The sequence below is a fragment of the Ursus americanus genome, chromosome 18 (assembly GCF_024610735.1).
Source record: "Ursus americanus isolate L20-20 chromosome 18, mUrsAme1.1.p, whole genome shotgun sequence".
In the NCBI taxonomy this organism is placed as follows: Eukaryota; Metazoa; Chordata; class Mammalia; order Carnivora; family Ursidae; genus Ursus; species Ursus americanus.
The window spans coordinates 26,695,740-26,709,057 of NC_142144.1; the positions used below are offsets into that span (position 1 = coordinate 26,695,740).

The 13,318-nt window shown below is 41.7% G+C and overlaps 1 protein-coding gene across 3 annotated transcripts in view; it reads left to right on the top strand.

Moving 5' to 3' along the window:
* ABCA1 (ATP binding cassette subfamily A member 1) overlaps positions 1–13,318 on the top strand; it is a 125,827-nt gene that overhangs the window by 106,009 nt on the left and 6,500 nt on the right. For all 3 annotated transcript variants that reach the window (XM_045780644.2, XM_045780645.2, XM_045780643.2), the window contains exons 35-46: positions 629–703; positions 1,193–1,362; positions 2,639–2,816; positions 4,778–4,893; positions 4,990–5,134; positions 6,597–6,720; positions 7,750–7,879; positions 8,139–8,259; positions 9,305–9,367; positions 9,989–10,095; positions 12,285–12,426; positions 12,831–12,965. In XM_045780644.2, the coding sequence (XP_045636600.1) occupies positions 629–703; positions 1,193–1,362; positions 2,639–2,816; positions 4,778–4,893; positions 4,990–5,134; positions 6,597–6,720; positions 7,750–7,879; positions 8,139–8,259; positions 9,305–9,367; positions 9,989–10,095; positions 12,285–12,426; positions 12,831–12,965 (1,506 nt within the window). The remainder of the gene's footprint in view (positions 1–628; positions 704–1,192; positions 1,363–2,638; positions 2,817–4,777; positions 4,894–4,989; positions 5,135–6,596; positions 6,721–7,749; positions 7,880–8,138; positions 8,260–9,304; positions 9,368–9,988; positions 10,096–12,284; positions 12,427–12,830; positions 12,966–13,318) is intronic.

Here is a 13,318-nt window from a genome sequence, read left to right on the forward strand (position 1 = left end):
AAAAAATTTCAGAGGTTTAAAAGCTCTCAAAATAACTTCACTTCATGAATTTAGCCAGTAGGTAAATAAAGTGGGCTTCAGACCTACTTACCTGAAACAATCACTGATTAAAAATGAAATGAATCATTTCCTTTACGCTGGCAGCAGGACCTCGTAAGCTCTCACTTCATTTCTCAGTATTGGCGGTTTCCGATTTTTAAATGAGGTGAGGGCTCTGATGGCATGGATTTCAGGATCATGGGCATCCGCAATAGTCCTAGAATCTGTGTCTCTGCTTCTGAGGCACAGACCCCACGTGTCCGACGCATCTGCCTCCTGAGTGTAGTTCTGGGTCTTAGGAGGACACCGAGGGAACACTTTGAAGAGTGCTTACCACCCTGTTAAGTGAGACCTCTGCATCTTGGGACTTTCAGTCACAGGGTGTCCCTGTGATTCTTTCAAAACCTGTGGTTTATGGCAACATGAGTGGTTTAGATTTCTGGTCACTTGTTTCTCGGGTGCCGGTCCTTCAGTGGTTTCGTATCTCCCTCGCGTGAACAAGGCAGTAACGATGTTGCCCTTCACCGGGTTGTCCTTTTGCCCTGCCCTGTGAGCCACCCCACCTGAGGCAGGTTTCTCTTGTTCACAGGACAGTTCTGCAGATCGATTTCTCAGCAGCTTGGGAAGGTTCATGACAGGACTGGACACAAAAAATAACGTCAAGGTGAGGCCCTCTGTTCCAGTAGCTTCTTGATGAACAATAATACTTAAGTACTTTCAGCTCATAATGTTGACAGGTGTATTCATGACAGAAAAGAGCAGACTCCTAATTTTACCACAGAGGCCAGACAGTATGGTGATAAAGAGAATTGGCTTTACCTCCAGACGTACTAAGTGAACCGCCGTGACCTTGACCAACTTACCTAGCCTATCTAAGCCTCAGTTTCCTAACCTAAGAAATGGAGACAAGAGTCACATCTTAAAGCTGTGGTGAGGATTGAATGAGTTCAAGATCAGAGGTTGTCGGAGCAGTGCCTGGCCGTACAGTCAGTACTCCACATACCCTGGCTGCTGGTAGTGCTTTGCCATGTTCTCTGACTGTAGTGTTTTATCTTGGTGTATGCCTGGAATTCCGAAAATGTTTTGCATGCGCACCTACCTCTGGGAACAGGATTTGGAAGCATTACTTTGTACCTGGTGTCTTTTATTTTAGGTGTGGTTCAACAACAAGGGCTGGCATGCCATTAGCTCTTTCTTGAATGTCATCAACAACGCCATTCTCCGGGCCAACCTGCAGAAGGGAGAGAACCCCAGCCAGTATGGGATTACTGCCTTCAATCACCCCCTGAATCTCACCAAGCAGCAGCTCTCGGAAGTGGCTCTGTAAGCATGGCTGTGTCTTAATGGGTGGAGTGAGGAGAGGAGAGGCTGTTGGTGGAACCATGGAGTAGGGAAAGGAAGTGGGAAGCTGGTTGTAGAGTACCTGCTGAGGATATAGAGGATATAGGTGTATTATGGCAGGTCTGGGTTAATTCAGGGTCTGAGCAGAAAATGATCACTTTATGAATTGGCTGGCAGGGATTAAACTGCAGAAGATCAAGGATTCTGATGGATAAAAACTATGACATTTAGATGAATTTATATAAAGTGAAATTGTCAATAAAAATCCTAAAATAATTTAACTCACTGTTAACACAGTGGTTAATAAAAAACCAGTTTCATTATTTTTGAAACCACTATTTCTAAACTTGGTGAAGCATGCTTTTATCAGCTTGTCCTTTTAATTCCTAAATCAAGCGTGTGTGTGTGTGTGTGTGTGTGCACGTGAAGTTTAAAGCCAGCATGATAACAGTTTAAAGTGCGTAAGCTTTGGAATCAGAGAGATCTGTGTTTGAGTCTGGTTTCTAAATTTCTAGATGTATGGTGTTAAATGAGGCAATTCATGTAAATTGCCAAGGCCAGCACTCAGCACATTGTTGATATTCAACACAGGTTAGAATCTTTCCTGTTACAGAGCGTGACACAGCTATTTCTGCTTAACTCATATAGAATATCAATATATATCACTAGGATCTTTATACCGAGTTTTTATAAAATTAATATATATATAAATAGTATGTTATGCCCTGTTTAATGGGCTTATAACTCTTCTCCTTTAGTAGAAGCTGATAAAATTTTTGTTATGTGTTAGATTGATAGGCTACACACTATTGTTTTCAAATTTATTTACAGCCAGAAATTAACTTATTTGAATACTTTCACACTAATACTTCTGCATTATTTCATTTTCAAGGTACACTGGTCCTATATGTGTGAAAATTTACAACTTAATGCTCTTAAGGGTCAAGAACAGAAGGCCAAAGTGAATGCCATTTGGCCATTCTTAGACTTCCTTTAATAATTTCATTATGGCATTGGATACTTTTTTGCCTCATTGAAATCAGTTTTGCATTTTAATTATCAGCATTTTTTTAATTGAAAATAATCATCTTGAACCCTGAATAAAATACATTTGGTCAATGGGTTTTTTCCCCTCTGGGCTATGCCTCGGATCTCAGAAATCCGTGTGCGTGTTTGCGCGTGCGTGCATGTATCTTGCTTGATTGAGTTCTCAGCTGCATCCGTGGCCCCTCATCTCCTCACTGCCTTTCTTTTTCAGGATGACCACATCAGTGGATGTCCTCGTGTCCATCTGTGTCATCTTCGCGATGTCCTTCGTCCCGGCCAGCTTTGTTGTGTTCCTGATCCAAGAGCGGGTCAGCAAAGCAAAGCACCTGCAGTTCATCAGTGGAGTGAAGCCTGTCATCTACTGGCTCTCCAATTTCGTGTGGGATATGGTAAGAACCCTAGTCTATGCTGTTTCATAAGTCATCAGGGCTGTGGATTGGATGGAAGCGCCCCTGGCTTTTCTGAAAGTGCTTTAGGTAGTCGAAATGAATGGAAAAGGAAAGGCAGAGGCAGTTGTGTACTCTCATAACACTGTATATAGCATCAAATACAGAGCTGATCTCACACCACAGAGAAACTCTGTCTACACTGCAATGAATACCACTATCATCACTACCACTAATTTCTTCAGTGACCACTTTTCAAGGTAACATCGAGCTGGAAAACTCTTAGTCAAAACTCCAATGCCTCTACCTTGTCTGGTAGGTTTTCACCTCCAGATTCAGGGTGTTCTTTGCCTTAGTAGGAAATCCATCTTCATTTGGAAATGCTATCCATTTTACCCAGAAGCTTATCTGTCCATTTCACATGTTTTTGTGCCAGCTGTAATAGATTGCTTCTGTTCAGACCACTACAGAGGACTTCAAAGAATTCTGAAGTTCTAATTTTTGTAAAGTGGAGTTGAAATATATCTCCCTTGACTTCCGTTAATTGTAAGCCACACAGAACAAATTTAATCCTTCTCCTACTGCATAGCCCCTCAGGTATTTGAAGACAACTTTCATTTAACCCAAGTCTTCCCCACATAAGATGATATATGAGGACATACTTTGTAATCTCTAAAGCACTGTACAAACTCGAGTGATGATGGCGAGGATGATGTCTGTGCTGATTACACCAAGCCTCTCAGACTTGTCACCCTTGTGATACGTTGCCTTTCTGTGGCCGTGCTCCACATTGCTAATGTTCCTTTTGAAAAACCAAGCCCAGAACTAACCTTGTGTTCAGGCTGTGGTCTGAAGGGTTCCAAGTCTAGAGAGAGTTGATCTTTATCCCGTAACTTCATTACTCAGCCCACGGGTTTTGCATGCAGAAGTGACACTGTCTTGTTAGCAACCTTGGTAGCAAACTGAAATTTCCATTTCACAAAATGATTGGTGAATGGGGATCTTTGCTTCTACACTAATGCGGTTGACTTTCTGAACCTAATATAAACTTTATATTTATCCCTATTACACTGCATCTTGTTTCGTATCCATTTGTTTTGTTTTTATCTTGCCCCAGTAATTACTTCATTCTGTAAACACTTACCGAGTGCTCACAACGTATCTGACTGTGGCAGGCACAGGTGATTCAGAGATGAAAGATCCAGTCTGTGAACTCAGGCCTCACTTATCTACTTGCGTATTACCCATCACTTCCTGCTTTCAAGACTCTGAAATTTGCTAAAAGCAGATCTTCATCTAGGTTGTTGATAAACATGCGGGGAAGGATGGGACTGAGGCAGAGAGCCCTGTAGTCCGAAGCTCAAATTCTTTTAATAGCCGACAAGACCACTCACCTCCCTGCCTGTGCTTTGTTCTACCAGCTATGAATTCTCATAATTGTCCTGTAGTCAGGTCTTTATATCTGCATTGTAGTGCTTGATACACTGTCAGGACAGACTTTAAAATTATTCTCAGTGTGATGAAACAATTCTGACATTCATGTTATGAGGTAAGTGCTTATAAATAGATTACATGTGAGATTGAACTTGGGCAGACTATAATATAGCATTAATGATGAAACACACAATCATCTTCGGGAAGAATAATGGAAGCTTATTTGCTGCCTGTGAAATTGTAATTACTCTGACTGGGAATCCATTGTTCAGTAAGTTTACTGAGCATGACACCTTGGCTTAGCTGTTGGAAAGACAAAAAGGGCATTCAGTTTATAAAATCAGCCAAGGGTAAAATGCTTGTCAAAATGTATTGTCCAGTATTTTGATGAATAGTTTTTGTGGCTTCATTAATTCAAAGTTATTCTCCGCTATGTTTATCTGCCCTTTCTTGTCCTATGATGGTGATGACTTGAGGTGTGTTGTGTCTCTGCCTTAGGGGTGAACTTTATTTCCTTGTTTCACTTTTAGTGCAACTACGTGGTCCCTGCCACGCTGGTCATTATCATCTTCATCTGCTTCCAGCAGAAGTCTTACGTGTCCTCTACCAACCTGCCTGTGCTAGCCCTTCTACTTCTGCTGTACGGGTAAGGCACCTCTGGAGGGGTGGAAGGCATATGGTGCCCAGAGTCCGAGCAAAGGCAGGGGACACCCAGTGGACATTTGTCTTCGTGCCTCACCAGGTGGTCGATCACACCGCTCATGTACCCAGCCTCTTTCGTGTTCAAGATCCCCAGCACAGCCTACGTGGTCCTCACCAGCGTGAACCTCTTCATCGGGATCAACGGCAGTGTGGCCACTTTTGTGCTGGAGCTCTTTACCAACAACGTGAGTCCTGCAGAAAGAGCACCTCCAGTGGGGACGAGCCTCTCTGCGAGCCAGAGGACCGCGCTGAATCATGATCTTACGCCACTTGTCTGTGGTGCTGATACCACGGACCAATCTGTCCTCCTTCAGATTCTCTCCTCTCTGGGTTTGCATAGCACCTCTTTCTCCTCCTTTTCCGTATATTTCCCTGATGGATCAAACCCTTTGGTCTCCTTTGACAGTTTCTTTTGTACCCCTTTCTGTTTCAGTGCTGCTCTTCCCAATATTGGTGCTCTGCCCCCTTGGCTTTCCACTTTAGATGCTATCTCCATGTGATGCCATTCGTTCCCGAGGCTTTTACTGACTCCCCTCTCTGTGCCTTTGCCTTCGACCCTGACTGTTCCCTTGAACCTCTAGTCTCACGTTTTCACTTGCCTAGCGGGTGGCTCCATTTAGGTTATTTCCAGATACGCCAGACTTGACCTTTCTTTATCATCTTCTCCCTCAGAACTTAGTATTTCTCTTGCCATTCCTGTCACACTGGATGGCATTACCATCTACCCAGTCACCCGAGCTGGCAGGAGTATGGTCCTTATATATGGTTTGCTTTTGCTTATTTCCCCCATTCAATTATTTACCTTGTCAGTTCTTCCAAGTACAGATCTCTTTAACGTCTCTGCCCATTCCTGTTGGTGTTGTCTTTGTCCAGACACCGTAACTTAGCATGCAAGGCCTTCAGAGCTGTGTAGCCCTTCCTGGCCAGATCCCACCATCTCCTTTGCCAAGGCTCTGTAACTTCACCTGAGTTGCTTGTTCCTTAAACCCTCCATACTCCCCTAGGTCTGACTTCCTTTATCTCACTAACCCCTCAAGACCACGCTTAACTGTGACGCTTTCCTTTCCTGCCCTATGGGAGGTGCTCTCTCTGTCCCTGGTGCTCCCAAAGCCCTCATGCCATGCCTCCAAGTACAACACCTTTCCGATGATGTACTCATTTCCTCAGAGTATCTGAGACTGTTTATTAACCTTTGCCTCCCCTGCGCCCTAGCACAAAGCGTCCAGCCCGTAGCAACTTAATCGTTGGATATTTGGCCACAGGTTTGATGTATACAAGAAGAATTTTTAAAATGCCAACAAAATCCTGAAGCTGAAATATTGACCCAGACATGAGCAATTTGCTTTTGAAATGCTAAGCCAATATTTTATTATGGATTTGCTTCTGATTAAACATAACCGTGTTTCTAAACTTTGCTCATATTTCTCCATATTCATAGCAGTACTCCAAATCTTCTAAAGAGGAAATTTTACTATGTTATAGGTCATCAACTATGGCTGCTGCTCTTTATAGGTGTCTGAATTCAAAGGTTCAGCTTGACCCCAGGGAATCAAATTTTTCTTCTCTTCCATATTTCAGACCTTGATATATTTTTGGCCTAAGCCATAAATGACATTCACTTTCTGTCTTATTATATATTTTTTTTAGAAGCTGAATAACATCAATGATATCCTGAAATCTGTATTCTTGATCTTCCCACATTTTTGCCTGGGACGGGGGCTCATTGACATGGTGAAAAACCAAGCAATGGCTGATGCCTTGGAAAGGTTTGGTGAGTGATAGCAGTGGCTTGAGGGTGCTTTCATGGAGATGGCAGTTTTCATGAGCCTCAGTACTCTGGACTTTGGTTTGGAAAAAAGCTGGTGACTGGGCATAGGACTTCCCACCATTGAGAAAAGGTTCATGACAATGAACCTGGGTGTGGCATGGATCTTTTGATACAACATTCATCTGTGCCTTGGATAGCATTGAGAAAAGTAAGAGGAAAGGAAAAAATACTGGCTTTATCCTGAATCCGGTGCATAATGCCACTGGTTGCATTCATTAGTCATTGGAAAAGTCAAAGCATAGTTTGAGAATTGGAAACAGGCCAGAGAATCAGAAGGAAGGGTACAAACTTTGGCTCTGACTACGAGGAAAATCATGGGCCTGCAGATGTGGCCATCTATTACCTTTTACATAGTCTATAAAAAGGTAATTTACTGCAGCTCTTTCTGTCTTTAGAGTCTTTAAAAATATTTCTCCTGTGGCCACATTACTATTTTTTATCCACTGGCTCATATAGCTAGATGGGCCGTGTTATTTAATGGACATAGAGGAGGGATTTTTTTTTTTCCATCTAGCAGGTACAAAGGAGATGTATAAGGAATGTAAGGAATACTCCCATAAAGCTGGGTGATTTCGTTGGTTCACTAGGTTATATTATATGCTACTGAAAGGGGAATCTTTTTAAAGTGCTCTCTAATCGTCCTTTGGTGAAACTTATGGTTTGCTAAAATACCCTAGAAGTTACCCTGGATTTTTGGCATGTCTCATTTTAAAAAGGATACATAAGATATGAAATTATAGATCTAAAACATGTTGGTTCTGAAATTCTGACTGATAGTGGGTCACAGTGTGTTTTTCTAAAACCCTACCCTAAATCAGACTTGGACAGGAGTCACTCCCTTAATTTTTCCTTGTTATGGGCAATAACCACTGGTGTTTCTAGGAACATAGGTGAATTTGAGCCTGAATTTGAGGAAGGGCCATGGTCTTTGGTGCCTCCATTCTAACTGCATCTCTGCACTGTGTCTGCCAGGGGAGAACCGTTTCGTTTCGCCACTGTCTTGGGACTTAGTGGGACGAAACCTCTTCGCCATGGCCGTGGAAGGGGTGGTGTTCTTCCTTATCACTGTTCTCATCCAGTACAGATTCTTCATCAGGCCCAGGTGAGCTTTTTCTCAGAACTCATGGAGCATCTGGTTGAGGGTCACAGAAGAACACAGGGAAACACTGGTCAGCGGTGGTTGCGTTGCATTGAATTCAAGACACTCCAGCTGATTTTCCTAACGTGGGCATCCTCTAGCCCGCAACGCTGCTGATCCTAAAAACTGTGTAGAGTAGATTTAAAGGACTTTCTTAGAAGTTGGATCTTTGTCTTGAGTAATACTTGGAAATACTGAATTTTCTTGAAATGTTTTTCCCAAGACCTGTAAATGCAAAGCTTCCTCCTCTGAATGATGAGGATGAAGATGTGAAGCGGGAAAGACAGAGAATTCTTGATGGCGGAGGACAGAATGACATCTTGGAAATCAAGGAGCTGACGAAGGTGAGACAATGAGCACAGGCTGTAACAACTGGTCTTCATTTTTTTTCATCTTTGTATGTTGGACGTGAGCATTTTTGCTGATTTGATTAATGAAAAGAGCATACTTCCCTAAATATGTGCCTCTAGACCAAACTTCTATCAATTTAATTTTTATTTAAAATACACCGAGGGGACTTCTTAATTAAAGAAGTCCTACTGAGAATACTCTCCTAATGTGAAGTCTGGTTCTCAAGTGTATTTGTTTTTCCACACTTACAATTATGTGTTTGTTAAAACATACTAAAATTGTATATCCAGGCAAAGCTGAGGTAGGAAGAATAAATGGTTGATTTTTGAGTATCATGGTCTTAAAATCTCTCCCTGTTGCTCAGGAGGAGGGTTTGTTTTAAGCCCACTCTAGCTGCCAGAATCCCAACAGTTCACTTTTTTATAATATGTACAATATTTGCAATGTTTTGATTCTATATTTTGACTCTGTAGAATTTTTTTTTTTAATGTAGGTTCCATGCCCCGCGCAGGGCTTGAACTCACAACCCTGAGATCGAGACCTGAGCTGAAATCGAGAGTTGGACACTTATCCGACTATGCCACCCCAAAAAGCCCTAGAATTTAATTTTTATAAAATATCTACAGTATCAAGTAAATGAAAATTTATGTAGATATTAATGACCAATAGGTCTCTTAGAAAGGTCTATTTATATATTTATGTAATATTTAACAAATTTTCTTATATAAGACCCTATCATACATAGTTTTTGCACTCATTAATATATGGCTTGTTTGTGTCAATAAATATTAATTTCTCCATAAAAAAGGTTGATATTAGATTAAAAATAAAAAGAAATTCACTTTTATTTTAAGCTTTCGAGTCATTGAGAAGCTGGTTGACACAGAGACAGACCACGGCTCTATCAGATATGTGACTTAGTTTTATTGATGAGCCTTACTTCATGGGCTGTTTGGGTTATAATTCCCTCTTCCACGGTCGCTTGGGATAGTTGTGATTCACTATGGCTCTTGAATTTTTGCATTTTGTTGGTTGCAGATATATAGAAGAAAGAGGAAGCCTGCTGTTGACAGGATTTGCGTGGGCATTCCTCCTGGCGAGGTAAAGGCACAGTCTACACTGTACTTGTCCCTCTTAATTCAGATTATCTACCCAATCAAATGACAACATCTATAAAGGTTGAAAGTAGTTTTTAAAGCCTTCTCTATTTAAGCCTATGTGGAGCAATCAGTCATTGAGAAGATGGGGACCCCATATGTCAAAAAGCAACAATTTTGGATAATCTCAGGCAATTTAAAAAAAGAATGTACATCCAAAATGTGTCTTTGTGATCCATCTAAAATAATGATGAAATTCAAACAGATTTTTTTAAGTAGGTTTTTTTCTCTTCTTGTTCAAATTTGTGTTCTTTTATGCCCTTTAGCCAAATTAGATGGTGAAATGTGACTGGTTGGCTTTCGTTACTGTTTTTTACACATTAACTTTGGCTTCAACCTGACAACTCCAATAATATTTACAAATATGCTCAGTATGTCTCATTATAAAATGTTTAAATATCTATAGAAGTTCTTAAAACCCTCCAAAATTTAACTCTTCATTGATACTTAAGAATGTTTTAGAATCACCTTATCTAAAAACTAAGCTGAGGTGACTATTTTATAAGGGTCATTTATATTCAGATTTGCAGTAGTTTGCTTAAACAGCTTACCCAATCTTTTTCAGTGCTTTGGGCTTCTGGGAGTTAATGGGGCTGGGAAATCATCAACTTTCAAGATGTTAACTGGAGATACCACTGTTACCAGAGGAGATGCTTTCCTTAACAAAAATAGGTGAGAAAAGACGGGTATTTTGCCACAAAGACTTTTTTTTTAACTTTATTTAAATGAATATATTTTTAATTTTATGATTATAACAGTACTATATAAAATGTTTATAAAAATATTGAAATATATAAAGTGTAAAAACAAAAATAAAAATCACCCATAATCCCACTACCTAGAGATTACTACTATTTACATTTTTTCTCCCAGTCTCCCTCTCTCTTTTTTAACAGCCTTATTCGGGTATAGTTTTACATAGCATACAGTTTACTTTGTCTTAGGAGTACAGTGGTTTCTGTGATTTGTAGTTGATTTACAAGGCTGTGCACTCATCACCACAATCCAGTTTTAGAACATTCCCACCACCCCAGACTCTCTATTTTACACATATAAATGTATTATAAAATTGAGATCATACTGTATCTAGATTTTTGAAATTAGTTCATTGCTAATGAGTCTAGAATGGCTATTTCTCAATGGGTTGCATATTCTAAGATGTAGACTTTGCATGGCTGCCTACAGTCCCCCTGTGTACACTTACCTGCAGTTTATTTAATCCATTCCTTACTGCTAGACATTTATTAGTTTCTGTTTTTGACTATGTAAACATGTCCTTGTATTTGTCTTTATTTCCTCAGGGAAAATTTCTACAAGGTAAAAGGGTGTGTACTTGCCAAATTGCCCTCCCTAAAGGGTGTATCAATTATGGAGGCCACATGAGGCCATTATCTGAGAATGCACGGTCACTAGGGGGTATACCTCCACTTTAGAGACCTATTAGGCAATGTTACCCTTGAGTACTCTAAAAATGAAATGTGGGGCTTCTGTGGGCTTTTTATATGGAGAGGTGTTGTAAGACAGTAGCTTTTGAACTTTTCTGACCATGACCCATAGTAGCAAATAAATTTACCTCTCAACCTTGGAAATACACAAAATCACATAAACAGGCATATCTTTAAAAAAAAAATCTGATCATGACCCACTAAATTAATTTTGTAACTCACTAATGAGTGATGACTCACAACTTAGAAATAATAGGGGGTTACTAGCCAATAAAATTGAAAAGAGTGATGGGTCCCCTCTTTTGTCTCTTACCAGTATTTTCAGTAGCGGGTAGAGAAAGTTCAAGAGAACAGAAATTCTGGAATAGCGGGCCTAAGATTGTGCGTCTGCTTCCCCAGGCTTGTTCCTGCCACCAGGCTCCTGGGATATAAAGCAATGGGAGCAATAACTGGCTCAAACTAAGGTTTATCCCAGAGACCAGTTGTAAGAGCTGCCTGGGGCAGTGTTGCTGTGAGGGCCAGCACAGTGTCTGTGGGGATCTCAGTCATAACTCTGGAAAAGGCTGGACCTGGGAGTATGAAACAGATAGGCAGAGGGGAATGAAACTGCTAAAAGGCCAAGCAGAGGTCAAACGCTGTCCAGAGGTGGCTGATGTGCAGCCATTGGACTCGATGGGACACTGAGCATCTCCCACATCAAGGGTTCTTAACCTGAGATTGGCTTCATAGAGCCCAAAAGCTGCTTCCACCGATATAATTAAAGCTGTGTCTGTAGATATATTTTTTGGTCACCAGATTTTCAGAGAGCCTGTGATCAAAAACAAAAACAAAACAAAACAAAACAAAAATCCCCAAAATAAAACCCTTAAAAACCAGGAGGGTGCCTAGGTTGGGTAAATAGTGGGACCAGAGGTTCTGGACCATGTTGTGGCCGATGTATGGGCAGCAAACAGCAGAGAGAGGGAGGTCACACCCAGTTTTGCTGGGTCACCTCTGGGTCTGAATGGCCATTAGGGAGACTTTGGAGTAACAGAGTACTTGGTACATATGACTGGATCACAGGGTCAAGTCTGGAATGGAGACTTAGTGTTAATGTCCCAGGATTGTGTGAGTGAGATTGTCAGTAGAGTTAGTGCTGCAATTGGGATGGACTTAGGAGTCTTGAAATGGGACTGAGCCTGCTGACTAAGGGGTTGGAAGAGCCAGGTGCAAGCAGAAGGCAGGACAGAGGCGGGAACCCTGACCGCCAGAAGGGGCTGGCCTCCGGGGGCAGAAAGATGGTTCCTTCAAGCTACAGCAAGTGTACTCACTAGTTATTTTTGTCACGTGCAAGCACACTTTATAGGAACATAAGACAAGACTATCCGATCAGAGTCTCTCTAAATTCTTACAACCTGACCAGTTTTTCCTTTGCAGTATCTTGTCAGACATCCACGAAGTCCATCAGAACATGGGCTATTGCCCTCAGTTCGATGCCATCACAGAGCTGCTGACCGGAAGAGAGCACGTGGAGTTCTTTGCCCTCTTGAGAGGAGTCCCAGAGAAAGAAGTTGGCAAGGTACGGTGGGCACCAGAAGCCAGCCTGCCCCCTTCGGCAGGCCAACAGTATACTTTATGGCTTTGACTTTCACAAATGACCATTGGCTTCAGGCTCTTTTTACATATGGATGCAGCAATATGAAATGCTGGCTGTTTGCACCTACTTTGCAGAGTGGGAGTCCGTGTTGGTGGTGGTTGGGGGGGCAAGTGTGAGTGGACAGACACATACTGGAGAGCAGAGAGGAAGTGCTGTGCCCACCCCCACGAGTCCTTTCCCCCTGCTTTTTGGTTCCTTGGCACTTGCTATTATAGAATCTACTCAGTGAAAAGAATTTTCCTAGTCCTACTCTTTCAAGAATCATATACAAGTGTAAGAAAGCATGATAAACCAGACAAAAGTCAAGGTGCTTTTTATTACTCTAGGTTGGTGAATGGGCAATTCGGAAACTGGGCCTCGTAAAGTATGGAGAAAAATATGCTGGTAACTATAGCGGAGGCAACAAGCGCAAGCTCTCAACGGCCATGGCTCTGATTGGCGGGCCCCCTGTAGTGTTTCTGGTGAGTAGGACCGTGAATGGAGAACTCCTGTTTGGGCCTGAATGGAAACCATCACTTTTCTGAAGTCCTGTATGCCCAGGGATATTACTGGACTGGCATGGTTAACGGCAAACCAACCTTCCTCCGACCAGGAACAGCAGAACAGCCTTAGAAAACCATAGGGAAGTTCCTTTGTTCTTCTTGATACACGTTGGGGTGGCTTTGCAATGTCCTCCAAAGGGACTCCAAAGGAGAGACACTCCAGGGGTTGGTTTGTCTGATGTTGGAGAACCCTGGCTGAGTCTTAGATATGTGATTTGACCTTTCTCTGGAACATTCTTTCTGACCATCTATGTGTTCATCTCCTGAAGATG